The sequence below is a fragment of the Topomyia yanbarensis genome, chromosome 3 (assembly GCF_030247195.1).
Source record: "Topomyia yanbarensis strain Yona2022 chromosome 3, ASM3024719v1, whole genome shotgun sequence".
Lineage (NCBI taxonomy): Eukaryota > Metazoa > Arthropoda > Insecta > Diptera > Culicidae > Topomyia > Topomyia yanbarensis.
This window is the reverse complement of record NC_080672.1, coordinates 173,159,900-173,187,440: the sequence shown is the minus strand read 5'-3', so window position 1 is coordinate 173,187,440 and position 27,541 is coordinate 173,159,900. Positions and strand designations below refer to the sequence as shown.

At 40.7% G+C, this 27,541-nt stretch overlaps 1 protein-coding gene across 1 annotated transcript in view; it reads left to right on the top strand.

Annotated features, from left to right (window-relative positions):
• LOC131694092 (zwei Ig domain protein zig-8-like) overlaps positions 1-27,541 on the top strand; it is a 683,919-nt gene that overhangs the window by 644,263 nt on the left and 12,115 nt on the right. The window contains exons 6-8 of the mRNA XM_058982472.1: positions 2,629-2,792; positions 19,808-20,019; positions 26,726-26,831. Coding sequence (XP_058838455.1) covers positions 2,629-2,792; positions 19,808-20,019; positions 26,726-26,831 — 482 coding nt within the window. The remainder of the gene's footprint in view (positions 1-2,628; positions 2,793-19,807; positions 20,020-26,725; positions 26,832-27,541) is intronic.

Genomic DNA, 27,541 nt, shown 5'->3' with positions numbered 1-27,541 from the left:
ATTTTTGGAAAGATGCTTCAAAATATGGATTAGAGACAATTTTTCGAATGGGAATCTAAATTTGAATAGGTTGATTGCATATAAAACATAAGCTTGTTTACCGAAAACTTACATACATTTCAACATTTGCTGAAAATGTATTTTTTTAGATTGTGTAGAGTTTAGACAACAATTCAATATGGTTAACAACAAGAATAACATTTCAGAAACTAGTTGAAAGCTGATGTAATTTTGTCTCTAGCAGGTCAGGATCGGTTTTATGAGTATTGGATTTTTGTTGTATTATCAACTATATGAATAGCCTCTTAGCAGGATGCAATGAATGGCGTACTAAAATTTTGTGTGCTACGTACTAGTACTGCAAGTTGTGAGGTTGGCTAATGAAGAAAAGTAAAATTAATGCTCGATAAATTTTTAACGGTCACGATCACATTCATTCGAAACTGCCAAATTTCGATGTTAAGTAACATTGAAGAATTTCAAAACGTAAATCTGCTGATAGAATAATTTTGACGGTTAATCCTCCTAGAAGTAATTATAGACAAGATTTACTCTTCAACCAAATTTGGGTCGAGACTTAATGTCTCCAGCAAAGTTTTCGAAAGTGCTATTTCAAACAACTTTGTCAAAGACATAAATATCCCACATATTCAGAGTATCGAAAAATAGTAGTAGAAAACCTTTACAACAAGCTATTCTGAAATTACTGTATTTGATAAATCTCTTCTGTGGTAATTAAATAATAAATTCACATTGCGTTCAAGGTGCCTTTGAAGCTTACAAAAAAAAATAAGGGAACTGGATTTAAAACAAATAATTCCCAGATATTAAAAGGACTCAAAAACACAAAGAGTGATTCCATTTTCAGGAGCTAGGATCAATTCGGCGCAAGCTTAGTCCGCCCACCAAGTTAGTGTCGGATTGTGATGAGATGAAGTCAAAACGCAAGTTTCAGCTCCATCCATCCATAATTTAGTTATAGGTTTTGTGTTCTCAACTCGCAATGATTGTTTCAAACAATTTTATCCGTAGCGCAGAAAAAAATAGTTTTCACCTAAATTTTTCTTCTCTAAGAAGAAATATAGCAGGCCCAGTCCATTTAAATCCCTATATGTTGAATTCAGGTAGCCTTCATATTTTCAACAAAATTGTTTGAAATGACATTATCAAAAACTTTGCTGAAGGCACCATGTCTCTTAATATTTTTGAAAAATTAATTCACCATAATTACCTCTATGAGAGTTAATCACTAAAATTTCTATATCAAAGCAGACGCTGTTTTATGTTGATAACTTCCCGAAGTTGTCAAACCTTCAAAGTCAAGGATTATTATATTAGGTGATCTTGAACGTTGAAAATTTTTTAGATCATTTATCCCACTTTAAAAGTTCGCAATTTTTGACTTCATTGACATATTATACAAGAAAATAATCTATAGAGGTTTGAAAACTGTTCCATGTTGATCCTTCTTGTTTGTAGACTGGAATAACATCTGTTAGACTACTTATGTTTTTGAGTTTTCAATAATTTATCAAACTCATCTTAAATTTTAGCATTTTTTCAAAAAATTTGCGATTTTCATCAAAACCCCCTCCAAACCAAATTTCTGGCTACGCCACTGATCAAATTTCATACGAAGCTGACAAAATCGGGTCAAAAATTTGATAAAATCGGGAGTAGACAAAATCGGGGACTGATAAAATCGTGTCTTCACTGTATTCGTCAGATAAAAAAATCATTTCCGAAAAAGTTCCATTTTACATACTTTTCCATACATCAAATATTTCAATATTTTTACTATTTGAATAAAAATACGGTAATAATTTCAACTGTGCAGAAATATTCGATACGCTCTGGATCATACATGTAAAACATCTCTGAAATTTGGACGGCTGCGGGATCGCTGACTGCATAATAAGTATAAGCATCATTGTATCACACCTCGTCTACGTAAACCGCAACATCATTCAACAGGTTAATTAAGCTGTGCTATTTTAAAGGTTTATAAATGAGATTTATGGTGCTCTAGTGGTTTGCGGAGAGTTGCTTTTGTATCGTCATTTTCGGAAACGGTTTAAAAGGAACAAAACTTGCTCTGGTGAATTTATCGCTACATTTCGTTTATTGCGTCGCAATCAATTTGTTATTAATATTTTTTTCACTTTTTTCCTATATTTCTTCCCGCTTTATCATGGAACATCGTTTTTTTCTACCTTCGCCTGGATGCTGTGGCTTCTTCTGATTTTGACATCCACACGTGATGATGCTACGTTTTGAATGTCGGCATTCCTGCTGTTGACACTGCTGACGTTGGCGTCGTCTACGTCTGAACGCCACATGAACCGGCTGGTGCTGGTGCTGATGAACGCACTTGGCAACGAACGAACGTTCGGTCAACAAATGACTGACACGGATGAATGGACGACGATCGGATGCTGGTAATCGATTATTATTAATGTGAAATCAACCTCGGCCATTGTGCTTTTTTCCCGGCCTGGCCTCATTCTGTGTGGAAAACGTCGTTTGCACTGGTTCTTGTATTGGTATCCCACTGGGGGTTTTCTGTTTGTCCCGGGATGGAACTTGCTGATGCTGCTGCCGCCACCAAACGAACGCTGATTTATGCAGAATGACATTTATAGCCGACGAACGTTTTCAATCATTCTACGTAGAGAACAGCGGCGTATGGACGCTGCAGATCAAATACGTGCAGGCACGTGACGCCGGAATATACGAATGCCAGGTGTCGACAGAGCCGAAAATAAGTGCTAGAGTACATCTGCACGTTGTTGGTAAGTACTTTAGACCATATTTGCTAGGCTTTTCCGCGCAACCATCGTTTGAGTGTGTACAATGTAGGTATTGGTAAGCGAACAACAAACATCCGAGGCATCAAACCCGGGAACCGGTCGTCCTTTGTTTGGCATTTTCATTATGGTTGGAAATTGCATTTCGGGGATGAATGGAAGAAGACTCGATTCATCGAAGCAAATATCTACATCGAAAACATGCAGCCGCGGGTATTTTTCACCTGGCATTTCATCCAACAGCTCGCAGATTTGGAAAAGCTTTCCCGGTGGAGAAAGTTAGGTTTATTTACAATCCAGGTACTCTGAGAGCGGAGCAAGTTTAACTTCATGCATCGTGAAAGTTTTCACATAACGCGTTAATAGGGAAAAAAAACTATTATAGCCATTGCCAGATTTAGTGGGAGCCAAACGGGCCACGGCTCCGTACCAATACGAAAGTTTACTTGTTATGATTCAATACTTCATTATATGTTCTTAAATCTTAAAATAAATTCAGAAAATGGTTTTAAAAGGATTGGGTGTCGATCGCTTAATCGACTCCTTGCAACATAGCGAATTTCGCAGGAAGGCTTTTTACGGGGAGGGTAAGGTTGATTCGATAAAAAGGAACTTTTTCTTTAAAAAATATTATGGCAATACAATCTCCATATAATAATAACTATTAAACATTATTTTCTCATATCTTCATGGAAAAAACCCAAAATTTGAGCGATGACATCACCACAGTTCCTCGATGGCGGAGTGGTTAACGCACCGAATCAGAGACTGGAGAGATCGCAGGTTCGATTCCTGCTTGAGGAAATATCTTTTCACAGGGTACCCAAAAAACCCGTTTATTCTTTCTTTCTCTGTCTAATTTCCAGTGGATATCAACTGCAAATATCATATTCAAATTATCTTAACGATGGACGATATAAAAATATAATTTCATCCTGAAGAAAAAATTGCACCATTGCACAATTGCAAGACCTTTCTATTAATTCAAATAGTGGGTGGGTGCTTTTAATTTTACTGAAATCTGAGAATTGTTTAGGTTTTTAATGGTTTGAGATAGAGTTTTGTAGAGTTTAAGAAAATTGAAGAAAATTTTTTTTTTAATCTTTATTGAAATCACTGGAGCTCTATTTCACTCTATTTTTCATATTACAAAAAAAATAGGTGTTACTTAAATAATAGTTGAATTTATATAACTTTTGCAATTTTAATTTTCCTTCAAGCCATCTTAGAAATACTTTCAGATATTTTGAAGGAGAACAGTATATCTCAAAATACCGAAGCTTCTTTAGGCAGAAAGATAAAACCAATTTTTACACAAAATAGACTCTTTTTTCAATAAATATTTCAAGGTACAGGGTGCGCCAACTGAATGTATCCTTTTTTAACTCCGATATTTTTCAGCCGATTTTTACAAGTAACCAAGTTTTTTAAGGATATTTTATGCCATTATTATAAACCTGGTTTAGAATACAACGTCGATTAAATGCCCCCATTTGATACACAAAAAGCAGCTTTTTTGTAGGTATTTTGCATGACATTGGACAGCATTTCGGGTTTAACCGCAGCTTTGAGTTCGTCAAGGTTCTTGGTTTGCTAGAAAAAACTTTACTTATTAAGTAACCCCACAGAGAAAAGTCTGTTACCAATAAATCCGGAGAACGAGGAGGGCATTTCAAATCACCATTTTCTGAGAAAACGCATCCTGAGAATTTGCTCTGCAAGAACTTGATTGTAGCGACTGCGGTATACCGCGTCTTGTTGAACATAGAAGTTTTTCAGACCTTTTTTCAGCATTTGTAGACAGACAAAGTGCGCCAAAATCCAACGGTATCGTGCGCCGTCTCATAGTTTCGGATATCATGATGCATGAGAACTGCGTAATAACGTCCCAGGCTATATAGTCCCAAAGATGGGAGCAGGGTTACCACATATACAGATTATTCTGTATTTTACAGATTTTTCAAGATAATTTGCGACCAAGATTCTGTATATACAGATTACAGAATTTTCACTAAAATACAGATTTTACAGATTTTCGGTGTAGTTTAGTAGAGAACCCAGTCCATCAGAATTCAGACCATAAGTAATCGCTAAAGGCTAGTTTAAAGTTCGGGAAACGAGTCATGATATTTGGGTCCCTGTGTAATTTAAATGGATCTCGGGATTTCAAACCCCGTGACGGGAAATGAGTCAACATAGTTTTCATGAAGGTTAACATCACGGGATTTTAAAACTCTCAACACAGAAATCCGGCCGGGAACAATTCAACACAAATTGTTTCCAACGGGGAAAATTCTATTTTATTAGATTTAAAATTCAGTGCTATTTTGATACTGTTGGTTTTTTTAGAAGCAGCAGAACTTTGGTTTTGACAGTTTGGAGAGATCTCGACGGACAATTTTCTCTGATCAAATCTCGTGACACATTTCCCAAACTGTAAACTAGCCTTAAAACATGGAACAAAAACGCCAAATTTAGATATCATTTGTTCTCCGGATAAAGAATAAAATCAATCTGATTGTTATATTTGTGATCGGTTATCACAATTTTTTATTGTCAAAATATTGTTTTTGGGAAGCTTCTAGTTAATTTTTGAATACAGATTTTCGATTCAGAATTTTTTTCTCGCGATACAGATTTCCAGATTTTTTCACGAAAAAATACAGATTTCAATGTGGCAACCCTGGATGGGAGCGTTATTTTATTTGGGACAATATGACACACTCGGCGGCATTATAAAATCCGAAAAAGGATGTCCGTTATAAGGTCCCAGATTTTATGACGCACGTTTGTTTTCGTGTTTTGAAATCGCAATCGATTTCATGGAAAATATGACGTGCGTATAGATTCAGACATTATGACGCATAAGAACTGCGTCATAATGTCCCAATGCTGTATGGCCTATGACGCTATGACGCAGTACCTATACCTCAAAATATCCGAAGCAATGGGTGCGTCGTAATATTTTGGACCTTATGATGCAATGCCTCTGCGTCATAACATCCCAATTTTCGGTTGCATCCCGGGCATTATGACGCATGTCTACTCTCGAACATTGAGACACACGGAAGTTGGGTCATAAGATCCGGGACAATATGACGCTGTGTACCTCTCTCGGAAATTATAACACAAGAAAGATTGATTGTTCAACTCGTTTATTTGACAAGGCACTTTTGTGGTAGCTTAAAGGTGCCTTTTTTGCATCACATTTAAAAAATTTTGAAACTTGATCACATTAATCCGAAAATAATAATGCATCCTGCTAAATACACATTTTGGACCACTGTGCAATGGTCGTCACGTTTGTGTGCAGTCCAAAAGCGAGTCTCTTATCCAACTATCGGATAATGATAGAAATGATTCTGGATCAACTAAGTCAGTCGCAGCGTCTACGCTAACCAATTTTTCCTTCCCAGTAATAACAGAATGGATACTTAATAGATTTTGAACGCTGAGTTCTTCCAATTTTGTGCGACATGTGACAATTTCGATATTTCGAAACTGCCACGAACTAACAGCTATTATGGTAACTGGTTTATTAGAGCGAAAATAAATTTTATGCCTTAGATTAGTCGTTGAAGTGTCTATAGTACCGTCTTGAATAGTGATGTTTTTCATTCCGTTTTTTTTTTATTTTACTATGCGATATCAACCAATAGAATAGGATTGCTGCCATTTGAAGACAGCAGGTAACAGCACCGGCTTGTTATATAGCTTCCAAAACATGAGTTTATTTTCCGGGAATCCCGGAACTTTTTCGTTTCTCAGGATTTCTGATGCCCGAAAATTCATGTTAACTTATTCCCGGGACTCAGAAAATCCGAGCAAATTATCTAAAATGTTTTTTGCTAAAGATATATATCCATAAAAAGTAATTTCGCATAAAATATTTCAATCGGAGAACACTTGAAGTCGGTAGTAATTGTAAACAAAGTTTTGTCATTAGCTTAACATTTTTTAAAAGCACATAAAATGTTATTTGTGATTCCCTCAATATTACTCTTCCACTCAAAAAATATCCCACCACAAACTGGTTTGATAAACAAACAATTCCAACTGTTTACCACTGACCGTCCACTTACAGTGTTCAAACATCACAAACCTGGATCAGGTAAATGATTCCATCCATGGTTTAAGATTACCAAACACGGATATGCATAACTGCGAATAGCTATCTTGATGTCATCCAACCAACAAATTTTGGTTAGAAGATGCTCAGAGAAACTATGAATTTGAACTTCAATTCGTTCCGTATGTGAAGCCTATTAGGACAGCACGCAAATATTCAAGGCATTTAAGCCTATTACATGCTTCGTGTTTCCATCAACCTAGCCCAACGTACTTTATCAACCGAGCTCGCATTTGCCTCCATTTGTTTTTACGTGCGACTAAAACGCTTAAGATCTTCATTGTGCATAAAATTCCACAAGAGAAAGATTACGACTACAGCTTAATTAACAATGTCTTCATTATTCACTTCTCATTAACAGATTCACATTATAGGCTACACTTGCAAGGTTCTCACGGGAAAGCCAGAAACATCCGTAAATTCTGTTTTATCTTCCTGATGTGGTGCTCGTATAACAATGGCAGCACATGCAACGAACATGGGTAAATTCGCTTCCGACTAACTTACTGTCGCATAGTAGGTATACGATACCGCGGAACGGTTCCATCAAGCCTGTGTAAACACACGCCCACCTTGGTCTCAGGTCAATTTACGTACAATATATGCCCCGGAGGTGTCTCATACTCACTCATTCTCGATCTTCTCGTTCGGATGCTACGAGGAATTAATCTTCCATAATGGCAATTACCATCATCATTAACATACCGGGATTAATAAGTTCGGGGAGCTGCTGGAAAATTACTATGGTATCAGCTGGGCTCAGGTTTAATGAATATTGTTATTGTGCCTACTTCTGAAACATAATGGTGGGTGTCCCCATGCACTTTAAATTATGTATGATTTTGAACCTTTATACCATCCGGCACTTCGAACATGATTATTATTTAGGAATCAACAGAACGACATACCGAAATTTCGATCTCTTTGAAAAAAGTTGTTGTTTTCATACAAAACGACAAACTAGCATTTTCTCACTCTTATCATTTATCTCCCCGCGGTGCCAACCAGGGTAAGGCCATTTTTACTAGAACCTGGGGTTGGGTCGGGTGCTGCCACCAACCACTATCAGTGTTGTGTAGATCTACTCCGATCTGTGGTCGAATGTTGATAGGGAAGGAGTGCGAACGATACACGCGTGTATTAGCCATAAAAAGTATGTATTGTACTCAATACTTCTAAATCTAGTTTTAAGTCAGTATTTTTTAACTTTAACAATAGAATTAAGTGTAATGGTATCTACCGAAGACAATTAATCAATGAATAACATCGAATGAAATCGGATTAGGTTAACAATTTTCAAAGTTTCAACATCTAAATTAAATTGAATTTTTGATTTTTATAAGTTTACACTATTTTGATATCGTAGTAGTACATGTTTATATGAAAAATTACCATGTGGCCGCACTCTTCAACCCATAACTTAGAAGCCGGAGCCCTGAGTAAACGAAAAGCTGGTACTACCATGATATCAAAATGTTGTGAAACTGTAAAACCCATGCTCATGGTCCAAATGCGCGTCCACTGCAAGGTGTTTTAATAGTGTTTGAATTGGGTTCAATCCATGAAACCACCATCACCATGGTTCCATATAAAATCTATATTCTACTGAATTTATGGGTTATTAGGCCATTTTATGGTGTTTTGCTAAGTTTGAAATTTTGTGCGGATATTCGTGGTCTTTCTCTTGGGTTGTATGGTACTTGAACCTATGAGAATTTACTCGGGACTCCGATCGACAAAAATTCCAGTAGCAGCCGATGTTTCATTTTTTGCCACATACACATATGCATACAGCAGCAAGGACAGAAGAACTTAGGTTCAGGGGCGTAACATCCCCCTCCGGACCTACTGCGAGTTGGGGAGTTTTGCTAGAATACGGTGGTGCAAGGCAATGTTGGGTCCTACTGAACTCTATAAAAGCCATATAAATCCGAAAGCAACTCCGTCGAAGCGAGTCGGTGCCGCTTCCGCTAAGGTTTCATTCAAAACTTTAGCATAAAGCACCCTAACTCAACTGGAGTGACAACCCGTGCCACATTAGGATCGAAACCAGTAAGATACTAATTACGGCATACTAGCAACATAACACGGATGCGCATAAAGATTTCAACGAAATTTGAGCCATGGACCGACAGCCACGCCATTCCATTAGTAAGGATGGGTGACACCTCCCCGAAACGGGACGGACGTTAAAATTTTGGAAGGTTATCAAGTACAATCGAAACACGACACCTTAGCCGGTGGAAGTAAACGCGGTACTCCATGAAGGATCGCGTCAACCCTTGCATACGACCTCACTGCTTGCAAAGGTAACCATGGGATCATAAAGAGCCCTAGTAACAATTCAAGTTTTGCGGCGGTTTTATGCAAACTAATAAATCGTAGATTGCACTTGTAGCGTGCTATAAAACTTCGATTGTTACTTGGGGGGCGACTACTAATTACGGGCGTAGATAGCGGCTTGGAGTTAGGACTCAAAAAGCATGAAAGAAGACAAAAAAACAACTATAATAAAAATAAAATAACGGAGATAGTGTGTTGATCAAGTTTTCCAAAAGTGGGCTAGCGAGGTTGCCGACCCAGCAAAACGACCAAATGCAACAACAAATGCAACCGCAATAGCAGCAGCAGCAAGAGCAGCCCAAGGAGGCCATACCTAGAACGCGCGACGACAAACCAACAGGACGCCAAGGAAAGCTAGGGTTCAGGTGCACACGTCGAAACCAGGCATTACCGAAGAAGACCAGCAGTCTGGGTGACGAAGCTGTGGCAAAAAATAGGAGGGCTCCACAAATTCGTGAAAAGCAAGGGCAACATGCATGGAAAGATCAGGGATCTAGTGACTAGTGACTGATATTTCCGTCCTATGAAAAGAGTAAGGAAAACACCAAAAGAGGAGGAGGAACCAAAGAAGCCCAAGAAGGTCGGTGAAAGACAGCGAAACAGGAAAGAAGACCTTCGGCCGCACCGGGAGAGGCTCTAGTCGTCAAAACAAACGACGGAGAGACGAACGATGCGATCCTCAAGAAGAGTGAGAGAGGATCTCGAATTGAAAGTACTGTGGGAGAACGCAGTAAGACCCAGACGCACTCAGAAAGGTGAGGATGCTGTTCGAGTTAAAGAAGGGGAGGAGTTGTGGGAGGAGAAGCTTTAGTTTAGGAAGCAGTGATCGAGTGCAGAAATCAGAACGAGATCTCAACGGATGACGAAGTGAGGAGCGCACTATTAGAGCAATGTAACCTGGAGAAAGAACACTTGTCAATCAGGCTGAGGAAGCAGTATAATGGCATACAGACAGTAGCGATACGCTTATCGCCAGCCACAGCCTACCAGCTGATGTCGACCAGCAAGATCAAAGTTGGATGGTCGGAGTGCTCGATACGAATGATCCATATAGCCACTAAACAAACGGAACCATCAGACAAGAAACTGTAATGGTCCGGACAGTGGGGAGAAGGGGTACATTGTTAGAGACGGCACAAAGCAACCGAAGTGCATGGTCTACGCAAAGGAGGACGGGAAGGACTACATGACGGGTGGCTTCTTATGACCAGAGTATATGAATGCGAAGATATGCCTATCATGATGGAGATAATCCAGCTTAATCTCAATCATTGCGAAATGCGACAGGAACTATAGAGACGGTCAACAACAGAAACGAAGTGCGATGTTGCAATTATTGCAGAGCCGTATCGTGTTCCTCCCGATAACGGTAACTGGGTGGTGGATAGTTCATGGATGGCGGCAACCCATGTGATGGGCTGTTTCTCTGTCCAACAGATGATGGAGAGCACACATGGTTTCGTGATCGCCAGAATCCACGGCGTATTCGTATATATTAACCTCCTCGTTAGTCGGACTAATGCCAGTTGTTTAAGGAGGACATTTTAACGCTTAGATCGTGAAGTGCAGTAACAGGTAGACCAATGCAAGATGTTACAGTTTGCTGGAAGCCTTGTCGAAGCTGGATGTAAAACTTTACAATGAAAGTTACGCTAGAACATTACGAAACAACGCCAGAAATCCAACATCAACGTAACAGTACACTCATATCGACCACTAGGCAATCCACTACACAATTGCTCGACGGAATTGCGTTGTAACACGGAGAGTATTGGCGAGTTGAAGTGGAGAATAAAGGACTTCGATAATGACCCATTTGTGGAAGCATTTCGAATACCGATGAGCTGTCGGAAAAATTAGCAAGGGCGTGTGACGTAACAATGCCGTGGAAAATGGAGCTGAGGAACTGCCAGAGTCCGGCGTATTGGTGGAACGAAAAGCTCGACATCCTCCGAGTTACTTGCCTAAAGGAAGAACACGTTTAGAGAGCAAGATCTGAGGCAGTCAGAGAAAAGTATAACGTGACATTTCGGATATCTACAAGGAACAAGGAACCGTGCTGAAAAGTACCACTGGAGCACCGCTTACCGCGTCGTGATAGCCAAGATCAAAGGTCCACAGACGCCGGCTGAACTGTGCGCTGACAAATTGAAAATTGTCGTGAAGGATCTTTTTTCGAAGCACGGGGATTTCGACGGTGGACGCAATCTGCACATTCATCACTAGCGCAGAGAAAGCATTGAACCAAAGAAGAAGGAGTAATCGCTATTGCGCCGTGACTACGGTCGACGAGAAGAACGCGTTCATCAGCGCCAAGTCGCGATCGCCGCAGCGGTGCACAGAATGCGGGTTCCGGACTATCTGTGCAAGTTACTTTCAGAACCATGTACTGGTTTACGAAACGAACAGGTCGATTAAGGTCATTGCGGAAGCACCTAAGAACTCTACACTTGGCCCAACGCTGTAGATTATAATTTATAACGGGGTGGTAGCACTGGAACTGGCAGATGATGTTGTCCTGACGATAACCGAAGAGACCCTTGAGGTGATGATGATGATGATGATGGTCCCACCTCATACCCCCACAAAGGTGTGAGCTGAACGAGTTATCTAGAAGATAATTAATATTTTAAATCATGACAAGACCAGTTAACAAAAAAAAACGGACTGGTTCAATTTACAGACATAGCCTTTCCTTCAAAAGAACGTAACCAGATATATTTCGAATATTCCATCAACAACCAGGGTCCATCAAGAAAATTTCCATTCCGGGAAGATACTTGATAGAATCGGGAATTGAACCCAATAGCTTCCATTTCTGATAATTCTCTGTAAGACTCCTCCCGCCTGACCAAGACATCGGTACTACCACCTGCTAAGGTGAGAAGTGACGAGCCTAGTGGCAGTGCAGAGTCTAATCGAGTTATATCATCCACATCAGGCCCCTTTATTGAAAGTTGCGTACCACTAACCCAAGGCAACCCAGGGATATTCCTTTCCGGGAATACCCTGGATTGATCAGGAATTGAACCCGATATCTTGTTTTATCAGAAGAAATCACCAAGCCCCCCACTCAACGAACCAACTCCGTTATTGCCGCTATGGCAGCAATAACCGAAATTAACTCTATTGTCGAGCAAAGCCAACAAAGCAACTCCATCATCAAATCAGACCCTGATCACAACAAAAGTCTAAAAGCTTCAATTCAACCCGATGAGCTCTTAGTACTGGTCACCATGTTCGATTTCAAGTTAGTCTCTATCTGTTTATCGCGCGCGTGGCTCAGACTTCTGTAGACATCTCATTATTTTTAAAAACTATAATAAACAATTAACAAAAATCCATCATCATCATAGCGAATATAATAACTTAGTGTGACTAAATGCAAATAATAGAAGAGAAAAAAAAATACAATCTTCGTGGTATTACATAGTTATTCAAATAACTCCAAAATATGAAAATTCAACAAATCTGTCTACAAAGCAGATTTTACGTGTGAAATACATAGTGTTTTGAACTCCGCTAATGTTGCCGCACGTTTAATATGTCTAGGCATCGAATTGAAAAAACTTATTCCTTTGTACAACAAGGAGTTCTGTGATCTACTAAATAAAAAGTTAGGTGTTCTTGCATCAGACGCGTTTCTAGTGTTGTACCTATGCACATCACTTCCTCTTTCAATTCGATCACACAAATATCGAGGTAGCATTCCATTAATAATTTTAAAAATGAACACCATTGTTAAGTAATAAATTCTTTGCTTCACAGAGAGCCATTGTAATGCGCTTAGCATGAAACTAGAGGAAGTGTATCTGTTACATTTTAAAATTAATCGCATGATTCTATTTTGCAATCGCTGTAACCTCAATATTTGTGTTTGATTGGCAAGAAACAAAATGGACGGGCAGAAGTCAATATGTGGTGAAACAATAGATTTATATAATAAAATTTTACTACTAATTGTTAAATCATTTTTCAGACGACACAATATACCATACTTTTTAGCAATCTTTTTGATGACATTGTCGATGTGAGACTTAAAGGTTAACTTATCATCAATGATTATTCCAAGATATTTTAATTCACTAACGCGATCAATAGTCTCACCATTTATTTTAACGTTAACGTCAGGCCTAGTATTAGCCGAAGAAATAATCATATATTTAGTTTTAGCAACATTTAACTTTAATTGTTTAAATTTTAACCAACGAGCAAGGGAATGCAAATCTTCGTTCAAATGCGCCACGGCTTCATCTATATCCTTAGCTGCAATGAACAGAACAGTGTCGTCAGCAAACAAATTTAGGTCACAAAATCGTAAAACTCGCCTAATGTCATTTATATACATAATAAATAAAATAGGACCCAAGACACTACCTTGCGGTGGTGACAATGGGCATCGTGGAAACCTGAGAGGTTGACGTCAAGTTGCAGCTGGCCACAAGACTGAGGTAGTGCTGATCAACAACCGTAAAAAAATTCAGCGTGTCCTGATCAGCGTCGGGGGACAATTTGTGTCATCGATGCGTGTGCTGAAACACCTGGATGTGATGGTCGACGATCGGTTAAATTACAACAGCCATGTCAACTATGTATGTGAGAAGGCTGCGAGGACAACTAACGCATTTGCAAGGATCATGCCGAATAACAGAGGAGCAATAGGGAGCATGATACGTCGCCTGGCGTGTGTCTCATCCTCAATACTGAGGTATAGTGTACCGGCCTGCGCTAAACTCAAAGCGGAACCGGAAGAAGTTGACAAGCACGTTTGGCTTAATGACTGTTCGTGTCTCGAATGCGTACATATCGATACCGTTGGAAGCGGTATGCGCAATTGCCAAGATAATTCCCATTTGCACCACTCTGGCTGAGAACGCGGAAGCAAGGGTGGGACAACGCGGAGAAAGGAAGGTGAACCCACGGAATAGTCCCAAATGTGTAAGCTTTAGTGCCTAGGACGCATGGAGAGTTGAGTTTCCATTTGACGCAGTTTTTATCCGGGCACGGATGCTTCCGGAAGTCGGTTTGGATAAGCTTCGTCACTCCTTTCCACTTAGTATGTGAACGTGCAAGAGACACCGGAATACAATGCCCTATGTTCGAAGAAATTCGAAGGGGTATGCCTGGTGTGACAGTTGGCTATATCGTCGAAGAAATGTGTCACGACGTGCATATCTGGGATGCCAACAAAAGAGTGGTTACGAGTATACTCTCCGAGATATAGAGAAAGTGTCGAATGGACCAACAAACTAGCGCCGTCAGCTAGAAAGCCGACGTGAAACCAAAAAAACGGGTTTCGGGAGAAACTCCGCCGCGGGGGATCTCTCCACCGAGGCAGACTAGGACCACCGCTGGGGACCAGTTGAGTAGTGCGCGACGTAGCACCGGGTTCGGGTCATCGGAATGCCAGTAAACCGGACATCCGACTTTAATGGAATCATAGGACTGACATCCTACCGGGTAGCTACAGGGCGAGCAGCCTAGATCCATCGCCGGGGTTTAAGGCGAGCAGATTGCATCGACTTGCTAGCAACGGGTCGTTGTGGCACCACTGAACCGGAAGCTACACACCTCCCGGAATCGCTGGACAGATCTCAGCATTTACTGGCTGGCCCGTTGAATAGGCTAGGTCCACTTGATTGAGTGGATCGAAACGGAACGGACAGCCAAATGGATCACGGAAACGAGCTTCGGTAATGGGAGAAATCAAACACCAGAGAATTCACAGTAGGGTAGATTCAACGCCGACTATATCGTGACAAATAAAAAGAAAATTGGCTAACGGAAAAGACAGAGATAAATTCCGCTGATTTGATTAATATTTTGCATGTAAAAATTTATGAGAAATGTATCTTATTCTAATAAAATGAAGAAAAGGACACTTAGTGTCTTCGGCAGAGTTTTTTTTAAATCGCTATTTTCTAAAACTTTGCCGAAGAGATCGATGCTGAATACGAATATTATGAAAAAAGTTAATTTTAGACGTCACTACTAGGTTTACACTAGGGGCCGGAGCTTCTGTTGTACTGTAACTTTCTCAAAGACATTCCATGGCTAAAATGCAAAACTCACGTAATAATTACTTTTGGACAGCTTTTCTCAGTTCTAAATAGAGTCATGCAAGAGACACACAGAAGAGAGTTATTGCGGAGAGCTCGAACACAGGCTTGAAAATCCAGACGTCCGAGGATTGTAGGGCAATCCACCCTGGCAGACAGTAAGTCCGAGAAAAATAGGGCTCGAGAGCAGTCCCTCCGGATGCCTAGAGTGTCGAGCTGTATTAACTGACAGCGGTTTTCGTAGCTTGGCAGCTGAAATCTGTTTTTCCAAGAAAGATGTCGGAGTGCAAAGCATATGAACCTACGTTGGACGACCTCAATTCTGTCTAGCAGAACAATATTCTAGTGTAGAGCGAACCAGTGCGAAATAGAGTGATTTTAAACAGTATACGTCTCTAAAGTTTTTCGCTATTTGGAAGTAGTAGCATAAAACCAAATCGGGCCGAAACGTCGGTAAGATCGAACTATCTCAAAAACAACAAAAGCCGTTTATGGAGAGCACTCTATGTTATAAGGTTTATGGTGCCTATGGTCACGAATGGTTCACTACATTTGTTACAAATAGACAAGACTGCCAAATCAATAATTGGCGTTTCATCAGCGACTAGCGACTACCAGGTGTCGCCCCAAAATTCTTCGCCCGAAAAATAGGTGGCAAACCAGCCAGTCGGTGCTCAGCTAATTTCGTCTGCGTCCCTTGTCACCTATTTTTTATTGGGTGTTTCATAGGCGTCATTCATCTTTGGAGCCGCCTTGGATATTCAACTGTTTTTTTACTTTCTTATTTTTTGCGAATGAGTAGAGGTTTTGATTCTTTAATATTCGGGATTGCAGATATTTTGTCGCATGTAAATTTTGGGTCTTCGTTGATGTGATGGGGAAGGGAACACGTATTTAACGGTCGGCAAACTTTTCTTTGGACTGAGCAAACTAATTTCTATGTTTCTTTAGGGTTTGTTTTACCAACGGGGGAACTAATCCAAAGAGCATTCAATGTGCTTTGGGAAAACACATGGCCTTGTTTGAGTGGAATGATGACTTCAATCATGTATGAGGTTTGAAAATTGACAATTCGCGAGAGGAATCGGCGACCGGTAAGCAATTACCTTCAGTTATGTCAGCACGAAGAATAAGTGTTTTGCTGTCATGTTCATTGGTTAGCTTTCAATTCTATCTCATGCCTCCACGCGAGTCTAAGTTTATTAATGGCATTTGGTCCTTAGACCGGCGACGACTGGGTTCTATCAGCCTTCTGCCAATAGTGAGCAGAATGCAGCAGAATGAGAGGGTGCGAACAGATCTAGCGGAGAAAACAATACCGTAAAAATGAATAGTTGTTGGGAAATCAGCTCCAATAAGACTTTAATTTGACTAGTATCGATGATCGCGGGTCAATACGTACTGAAAATTCGCCGCGTCTGTTTTAATGAATCTAATTTCAAGTTCCGTTATTGGTGGCAAGCCCGTGCATGAGGTTAACGATCCTCTGTATTTCCCTTTAATGTTCGATATAATCGTTCATATACGTGTATTTCGCAAACAATTCGATATTAGAAATAGGAAATACTTTCGTTGATTTATAACATCTCGAGCTATCATAACTCTTTGTGTGTATAACGTGTTATCACCCGGTAGTTTGCAACCCAAAAAATATATTGTGGAGAAGGTATAGCGAAATTAGTCTAAATAATGTCGCAATAAATAGTGATCCGGCCTATTATGCAGATAAGATTAGCTTTTCTAGGTAATACTCCCACGATCGGCGGTGTGGAGTTGAAATTGCTTTTGTTTAGAAAACAGGATACTCTCGGTAGCCGGCTACCCAGAATTTAAAAAGAACCAAAAACTAAACAAGATCTTCTTTTTCGAGCGATCGTGTTCTCGAAAACTTACTAAACTACTACCTAATAAACTATGTACAGGTCGCATCGCTTGCATGGAGCGAATCCTAGAACACCAACTTCGCGACACCTATGGAAGAGTCTGATGAACCTTCTGTATAAGATTTCTCATTTTATTCAAACGATCGCCGGGTAAAATCAGCACCGACACGATAGAAACCACGAAAAAATTCGTCGCGTGATTGAATATTATTAAGAAATATAAGCAGTGCTCCCTATCGCCGGCTTTCCGGAGTTCAAGTTGCTTATTTTGCTAATCGTATTAATACAACAAATGATAAATTTCCCAAATTCTCGGCAGCCTGCTGCCCAGAGCAATTATTACATGATAACGCTATTGGCACACTTACTAACAACTCTCCCATTCCCGTGATACATGTGGAGATGCAGAGGATTCCTCGGTCTCTAGTAGCAACATGTATCGGACTAACATTCCTTCCTTTCCCAGAAAATCTGCATTCGGACGTGGCCGGCGTCGGTATTGATCAGCATGCAGGGATCAGAATAGATTGTACAATGTGGCTCATCATGTTATTCCCAAACATGTTGTTCCAATGAACATTTTGCAACCTAATTTGGTTCTGGTCAATAACGGAGTAGCAACTACGGGCGATCTCTTATGCTTATGCTTATGCTTATGCTTATGCTTATGCTTATGCTTAATAGACAAGACTGCCAAATCAAGTACTTTGAAGTGAATGTCTACAGCTTCTTCCATTTGAAATGGTCATTTACAAGCGCGCGTTCTGGCCCTCTGGACGACACAAAAGAGAAAGTTTTTCTTCGATAAGTCCCGCGTTGAAATGTTCGGCTTCCGCTGTCAATTAGGTATCAGCGGTCTCTCCCATTCGTGGCACCTTTGGAGGACCTTTGTGACATTCGTATGATGTACAGCCATCAGTTTTCTCAAGGCGCGATGCGACAGCCCAGAATTTTAGATGTGGCTAGTCTAGATTCCTTGGGCGAACGGTTTTATGATTGTCTTTTATCTCGAACGGAGTCTGACCGTCAACTGGACAATTGAGCGAATATAAATTATAACCGGACAAAACATGGTTATTTTCAATCCAGTATGATAAAAGTATGAAAATGTTGCAATAATTATCGATTCACACGTTATCAGATGCTTCAAAGCAAACATTTGACATGACTAATGGCAATAGAAAAAGTAGCGACTGCGAACAAGATTTTGGTATATACATTTAATCTCCAGTTGATGCTTGAATATTCAGTCCCATTGTGCATTGCTTTGTTCTGTTAGCATTTGTTTTCCCGTGTGTTGTTTAACATCCGACAAATACCGTCATAAATATGTCCTAATACTACTGCTCGGTTAGATTTATTTAAGCAGATTACACGTTGTACACCAAATCACATAGTACGTTGTACACACACGTGCACATTCACATCTAAGCTTTAGGTTAGATCCTGAGTACTACTGTGGAGGATCTACCTGTAAAAGAGGAACGCCACTTCAATAAATAAGCCCGACACGAGCGTCTGGATTAGCTGCCAGTTCGGAAGTTATTTGCACGGCGAAGATTAAGCTGAACGGTAATAGTCTCTCTTTGTTTAAAGATATTCTCTGCAGCTTTTACAGTAAATTTGAAAGCATCAGTCTGACATCCACGGCGATTAGGGAACCGCAACTTGTGGCACGAACCTTTTTTCCTCGACATAGCACTGATAAGTGCTCCGCTAAAATGCCGCTTTTCGAGATTCCTTTTCTTCTGAAAAAACGACGAATGTGTGCTTCTACGTGCACCAGCAAAATGTACCGTTTCCACGTGAACATCAAAGCGGATTAAAGCTGGTTGCGAGATCCGTACAGTACTTTGCAAGCAATTATGTTTATTGCCTTGTGGAATATTTTTACCGCATGAAATTATGCTTGGCAAGATTGGGTGTACTAAAAGAGTTATTCGCTTTGAATTGTTGATTTAAAGCTGCTTAAAAAAATGAGCGGTAAACCTTGAACATTCAATGATGATAACCCAGTTTTATAAGTTGACTTGATTTTTAAATGTTGAGCCAATATCAGATTCTAAATTTCCCACCCGGATAGGAGCAAGTTTTAACCCTTAATTGCGCAATGTTGTTTTAAAACAACATGGAGGGGTATCGCAAAATTATCGTAGTAACGAATGAAGGGTGTGATACAATTTTCATAAAATTCGAAAAGAATTGGTTTGCACCTTTAAGGGTTAACAAGGACCGAATTACACTGCGATTCCCATCTTATCGCCTACTACAAAATTTACATTTCATTTTCTGTTCCATTTAGCCAAGATGTTTTAATTTGTTTTTTTAAGAGCCTATAGCATGGTTGGGATAATAAAATGTGATACCGGCACTCCGGAAACGAGACTTTCTCCACTCTCCTGCCAGAGCATGCATATTCAAAGAGCGAACCAGAAGTGTAGAATAGTATTAAAACGAAGCGCATCCGCTTCAGCCAGGGACATGCCTCGGATGCACCAAAATATATAGGAAATTTCTTACTGCTCGTGTATTTTCCATCTGACCCAACACGACTCGTTCCATTTTATTCCTTCTTTTCTTCCACAGTGCCAAGAACCGAGCTTATTGGAGATTCCGACCGGTATGTGAAGGCGGGGAGTGCCGTCATACTGCGCTGCGTCGTTCGCGGAGCCCTAGAGCCACCATCCTATATCATTTGGTACCACGGCACCCAGCAGATTTTCACCGAAAACCGACGAGGTTGGAAAACGCAGCTGGATCGTGGCGCACCGGACCTGGACGGTGACATCCACAGCACTGTAAGCGAAACACTGTGAAAGCCCTTTTTCTCATTTTTTTGTCGAACTATGCCTGCCGCTTGTAGATTTATAGTCATCATCATTCTCCATTTTATGTGTCGCTTTGGCAAAATTTTCCATCTATTCAGAATATCCTGAAAGTTTATAAGCCACGCTTTATTGCACACAGTTTTCGGTACTAGTTTTCCATTCTTCCGCAATTTTTATTCCTTCCGATTTCCCTTCCGTCAGCAGATGAAGCGATGCCGTATGAGAAAATATCTCTGAGGGTTGAACTGAGCGCAGATGAAAAGCGAAATCTATGTGAAAATCTCAATCAATTCTCTCTAAGCCCGACTAAAGTGAAGCAATTTTGCACAATTCCCAAACATGTAGGACGAAAAGTTTTCAAGAAGTGATTTCTAGCAAAGTGGATTTCCATCTCTTCCTTATAAATATGGCAGTTCGACTCGCGTCCGTTACGCTGAACTGATTCCCGTGGGAGAGGAAGCAAGTGACACACTTCCGATAAACTCATCGCAACGTGGCTTGCATTTCCGGCGCACGTGCCGTGCAAATAAACTTAGTAGGCGTTCACTCATTCATTCAATTCGCTCTTGTCAAAGGAAGGAAACATAAATTCAGTCGCAAACATTTATTATTATTCATCCCTCGCTGGGATAAACTCGATGGGATAGTCTGGGCATATCTTGCTTATTTTATAGCACCTGTATTAATCGAATTAAGTCGTTGATAGCGTTTAATAATCAAAACATATTACGAAGTATGCAAACACTATAAAAACTTAACGGTGGTTTATGATTGGCATGTTCCCCTTTATTAAGCCTCCTAAAACAGATGTCTTCCGTTTAATCCCACCATGAAAATTAAATTAAAAAAACATTTGCAATCCACAATCGAAACGCCGTTCCGCATGTTATTAAAAGATTACGACTTATACTTGGATCAAAACCTTAGGGCATCTTTTAATGTACAAAAAACATAAATAAGTTTATTTAACGTAACGTTTATCCATGTACAGGGAACCAACATACTGATACGCTATTGCATTACTGCATGGCGGTTCCATATCAGATTGTGTGATATTCCGTAATGGGATTCAAAAGATCGCACGAAAAATACTCAGCACGCTAACTAGTAGCCATGTGACAATTGAGTTTACAAAATTCAATAAGTGCCTTGATCAGAATACTGCATTTGAGCTAAAAAAAAGGTTGCAAATTCGATGTCAACGACAAATAAAATTCTTTTGGCGCAGATTTCTGAAGTACTGATTGATTTTCGCTTAGAACACAGCGAAATATCTACCAAGCGAGCCAATGAGACCTCAAGTCACAATTAACGTTTTATAGTGAAATCATAGTTTCATGAGTGGCTGTAAAACTACCATAGAACATCAATGGGTTCCTAGGGGATAATCTAATCCGTTTGCACGACAGTGGACGCTATCACCAGCAAGATCCTCGAACAAAACCCTCATTTAAAAGAGCTGAGTGTTCTTCCAATAGACGCTTCACACAGATAGATGCATTCTCATATGCAAGGTTGTACTTTTTGTTCAAAAACAATCATAGTGGCTTAACGCTCCAGAATGTGCATCGGAGACAGAGTGCACTACGTTATGAAATTCCAGAAAAATCGTTCTAGAGCTTAAGGCGATAGCCTAAATATAGAAATGGACGTGACTTCCAGAAGGAGTTATATAGAAATGGACGTGACTTCCAGTTATTATTCAGGAGTTGTCTTGAACGCACCAGCCATTTTATAGACATGGTTTAACTTTGACTGGATTACTGGAAATTTTAAGGCTGTGCTGATACAGAGCCTCTAATATTTGCCTATTCATTCCCGGTAGGTAGAAATGTGATTCTGAAATGAGTCGGCTTGTAAAACCTTGAACTAGACGAATTAACTCAAGTAACCGTCTGATATCCTGAACAGCTTATGTTTACTTCCAGTGCAATGCACGATAACTGAATCCGGAAGCAGTCAGATGAATTCTAGTAACAGACTGTTCCCATGATCAATGATATGTTCTTTTGCTTCCAAGTTTTGCGATCTTCGGTAGCATAGAGCGTGTATGGAATCAAGTTGCATCACGCGAAAAGGTTCGTCAAAATTCACCCGTTCATCCGACCGTTTTCATCCTTTCAAGGAATAAAATTAATCATATTATTTAAAATTTACCATGATCGATTCGATCAATTTCATAGCCACATCTAAATGTGCTATCTTCTCAACATTGCAGATTGGGTCTTATACAAGTTTCCGCAATTCCGGTGCGTTAAAAGTATATAGATCCTTTGGCACGAATATATCCTCTTTAGCCTTGTATCACTCCAGAACATCTTTAGAGTAATGACAGAAGGCTAAATCCGGCCTTAAACACGCCATATTCCAGAACGTTGGGCCGAGGTATTCCCGCCAAGACCATAATCGACCTCTTCGACGTTCGTCTTGTAGACCAGTACTCGGTTCTGAAAATAACTTCTCAGAACCTTGCACAAATAATCCGGGACCCGCATTCTGTGAAACGCTACGGCGATCGATCGCTACCACGGCGCAGTAGCGATTACCCTTCTCTTTAGCTGCAATGCTTTCTCCGCGCTCGCTATGACTGTTCAGATTGCGTCCACCGCCGACATCCCTGTCCGGAATCCGAACTGCCTTTGCGATAGCCCGTTCTCACTTTCAGCGTAGTTCGTCAGCCTGTTTAGGATGACCCTTTCCAGAAGTTTACCAAGAGTATCCAGCAGGTATATAGGCAGATACGATGCTGGTTCTCGTGGTAGCATCCTTGGTTTTGACAGCTTCTAGATCTTCCATCTGTCCAGGAAGTAGCCTTCGTCCAAGTATTTCTGTAGGATTATCCTGCACATGTCCGGAAACTCCGAAATCGCGGTCTTCAGTGCCATGTTGGAGATACCGTCCGGACCGAGAGCTTTTTTCGTTTTCAGCCCTTCTGCCACTATTAGTAGCTCGTAGTTGGAGACTCGATTGTCGCCAGTATTTTCAACGTCTGCATCAACGCACGGCGTAGGCGGTTATGTGGTAGGGTCGTGCTTCGGGAAATGACCCTCCTGTTGCAACGACATTTAGTTAGCAAGGGACTGGATAGTATGAAATATGCTGATTTACACAGTGTTGACAGCTTTCACCCAAAAGCTGTTCCGATGGATCCCCATCATGGTACATTCTTTTCCCCTTTTTTTTATTAACGACCATTAGTCAATCTTTAACTGTTGTAATGATATTTAATTAGCAAGGAACTGGAAGCTAAGTCGTCGGGAAACACTAAGATTGCTCATTTGACCCTATTTCACGCTTTTTAAAACTTTCTTCCTTTAACTCCTCGCTCTCCCTTAGTACTATGGCTCTCAGTATTGAAAAATATACTCAATAATCGTTAATAAAATGAGAAAAAGGCCGATACGATATTTTTCAATTTATCAGCGCACATTTCAGCTGGCGTCGATATGGATTCCCGGCGGTCTTTACGGAATGTGCTAGCGAAAACTTCGTTGCACAGCCATACATCCAGATTCACCAGGGCTTCGAACAAGCTCTAATCTCTTGCGTTGGTTAACCTTCTACCCCACTTCACGCCCAAGCTTTAACCCGCCGGCACTAGCGCCGTTGTATTTTGTGCAACACCTTCAGACAATCTAGCGAAATCTTCTTCCAGCACCAGCGGCTGCTCAATCGGGAAGCCATTCGCGCGAGTGTCGGAGGGTTATAATTTCCTCCTATAACAACCAGCGTTCGTCAGACTAACGAGTCGGTTAGTGCGTCCAGCATCCATGGTGTCCACCGTGGGGAAGCATAACGGCTTCGTACAAATACGCTGTTGATCCTGGTGATCACGAAGTTTTTCTGTGTGCTGTGTAATTGCCACCTTCCCTGCACTTAAGAAGCTGATAAGATTATTAGATTAAGCTGAGTTATCTCCATCATAACTGACCTGTCTTCAGCTCTCTGTACTCTGGGCATACAAAACCTCCCATCAAGTGGTCCCCTCCGGCCTCCTTTGTGCAGAGCATGTACATCGGTTGTTTTGTGCCGTCTCTAGCAATGCGTCCCTACTCAGATCTGTCCTGGCCACTAGTTTCTTGCCTGATCACCTCTCCAGGATATATCGTAACGAGCACACCGACTATCCGACTGTGATCTTACCGGTCGACATAGGTTGGTTGGCTGCGGCTGGCGATAAGTGTATCCCTACTGCCTGTGTTGGCTCTCACGCCAGATTACATTGCCCTATTAGCGCGCTCTTCCGTTGCGATCTCGTCCAGATTCCTTCACCGCTTCTGCCACGAGTTCCCGACAGTTCGTGCGCTTGATCAATGGATCCTTTTTCAGCTCGAACAATTTCTCATCTTTCTGAGTGTGCGTGGTTGCTACTACGTTCTCCCTCTGCTCCTTCAGCTCATCTTTTTGAGGATCGCAGCGTACGTCCTTTGACGACTAGAGCGTCTCCTTTATACCTCTCCTGGCGCAGTCGAGGGTCTCATTCTTCTTCTCTATTATTTTCATCATTTTCTTTCCGTTTATTACACCTCTTTTCTACGGTTTCTACTGTTCGCCTTCCACTTTTCCTTTGTCGATTGATTTGCTGTCCTTCGCCGACCTTCTCCTTCTCTCCTGGTGTTCCCCTTACTCTTTTAACGGAACGGAAATATCGATCATCCTTCGGTTTCTCATAGGCTTCTGCTTTCGCTACCTTCGTGGTCTTCTTTTTCGGAGTTTTCAGCTCTCTCCAGTAACCCCATCTGTTCGCATTCAGCGGCGCGTACGGCGGATTTAATGCCAATCCCTAGAATCCTGATCTGCCCGTGCACGTTGTCCTTGCTTTTCACGTATTCGTAGAGCTCTTCAATTTTTCCCTCAGCTTCATCACTTTAGGCGCCCCAGATTGCTGGTCTTCTTAGGTGATACTTGATTTTGGCGTGCGCACCTTAAATCTTAGCTTTCTTTGGCGTCCTATTGGTTTGTCACCGCTCGGGCTCGTTATGACTTCTCTGGACTGCCATCGTTGCTGCTTTTTCGGCTGTATTGGCAAAACCTAAAAAACGTAAAAGCGTTTCTCCAAGAGATACAGAAAGCAAAAGATACACGAGTAAATTCTCGTGGGCTCAGATACCATACAGCCCTTTAAAAAGACCGTAAATATGGTCCGAATCAAGTTTCACAACCCTCAAAACACCAGAGAATGATCTAAAATACACCAAAATATATATTATACTGCCCATGATCGCATAACAGTCCCATAAACATAGGAAATCCCATAGAAAACGGGACAACTATGCGATTATGGGTTGTATAGCACATAGGAATCTACCGGGCCATGGTAATGGTGTTTTCATGGGTTGATTTCTTTTAAAACATTAATAAAACATCATGCAGTGGGGATGCAATTGAGCCATTAACATAGGGGTATTCTGAGCTTTTCGTTATTCAGGGAGGCAGTATGAATGTATTTTGTTATCGTGTTCCTTTATTCTTCATTCTCTCAGTGATGCCACCGTTGATAGTTTCCTTCATAACATATTCCTTCTGTTGACCGCCATGTCATCTATATCTCACATTTCAAGAATTTGGCAGCTGGTAGTAAGACTGATAATGATTTTGATGCAAAGCCCGACATACTCAAAACTTGTATTTATGGACTATAACACAATCCTCATTGCATCTTACATCAAATTATACAAATGTTGACATTCACTAAATTAATTTTATCAATTGTAAAGCAATTTTGAAAACGACAAACAACCACCAACAATAATGCAATGCGTAATTGTTATCATCAAATTTATCAATCAACAAAAAAGACGTGTTCTATCGGATTCACGAAAAATGTATGTTTCCTAGATCAAAAATGTTCAAACCCAATCAGGACGGTTTCCCTCGGCTTCTTGGGAATAAAACGATGGTAGATTTATTACTCCCACCATCACGCCCAGTCCAGGTTGTCACTGCACGTTTCTTTCGTCGCAGGATTCGTTTTTCTTTGTTAGCATAAATTTTCATCGATTTCCTGCACTGGTGGCTGAGTGCTATTCCTTCCTGCCTTTCGGAAATACGAGCGATGCTCCGCCACACCACACTGCTGTTCCAAATAAGCCAAATCCAGGCAGTGTCAACAGATAGCAAACAGTTTTGTGACAGCCTCTGGGACGCGTCAGGGCTGTGCCTTTTTCCATTCATTCCGGTGCTTTAATCTTGCTTCGGGGAGTCGCATTTTACCGTCAAGCTAAGGTTCTTATACTTCCAAACGACCGACATTTTAAGCTGATAAATCTAGAATGAAAGCAACTTGCCTGTCGTAGCTTTTCACTGTTGCACTCACAAAGCATCCGCTTATATTCTCCTTCACCCATTTCCCACCCGAGCTAAACCCAATCCACCTTTATAGTAAAAACGTTTGATTTAGTGTAGCGAAAGTATTCAAATTCAATGGCTTTCGTTCTGATGTCGATTTTTTCCCATGGCGCTTCGCTTCACATTCAGTCCCGAGCGATTGAAAAAAGTAATATATCCAAGTTGTATGTCGAGTGCAATTTATGTTTCCTTTTTTTGTGAGTGTGTCGATTTATGATTTTTGTGCACTTTCTTTCTGTCTCCACCATACACTATATGCTATCTCCTTCAAACCATTTTTTCACATACTGTTTCTTTTTTTTCACCGGATTCATATCCAATTCCGCAGATTGGCTCATTGATCATCGAATCGACAAGAAAAAAAGATTCCGGAAACTACTCGTGCAGCCCATCGAACAGTCCACCGATTACCGTCTCGCTGCATGTCATAAATGGTAAGTCGAAATTCGAAACGGAGCAAATTGCTGCCCTGCACGACAGAAGGCTACTATTTCCACCATGCAAATGTCCTTTTACCCGTTATCAGTACATCTACAGCGACTATCTACCTGTTCCGGTGCAATCGGAAATGGATGTTGGGTTATTCGATGACTTTATTGCTCAAGTACCCTCTTGCCGGTCATAATTTACCGTCGTTGTCGACGAGAGACTTCTGCCAGTTTTGATTTATTGATAGACCTCTTTATTTAGGAGTTATAATAGGAGCAGGTTTATTAAGCGAAGATGCTCATCTAGTAGGGGGAGTTTGAACAGGATTACCGTTAACGATGATTAGATAAATCTGTAATGGATCGATTTTCGATTTAGTACTGTGTCTACCCATAAAGGCATAAGAGCCCATCAGGAAAATCCCGTACCGTAGAAAACAACGATCGTTCGAAACATCTTCATCTTGTTTCTGCGCGGTCATTCTATTAAGTCAATATTTATATGGTGCTTTATTTGAACACGTTTGTGAAAGTCATACCCAATTACATTTCTTATAAAAAAAATTTATATAGAATTCGCTCAAATTTTCAATATTTTTTCCGAATGAGAGGCCTAACACTCAGTCAAAATGCTACAAATTTGTTTTTGAATCTGTTGTATTGGTTCCAAGATATGGATAATTGCATGCGAAAAAATGCACTTTTTGCAGTTTTTT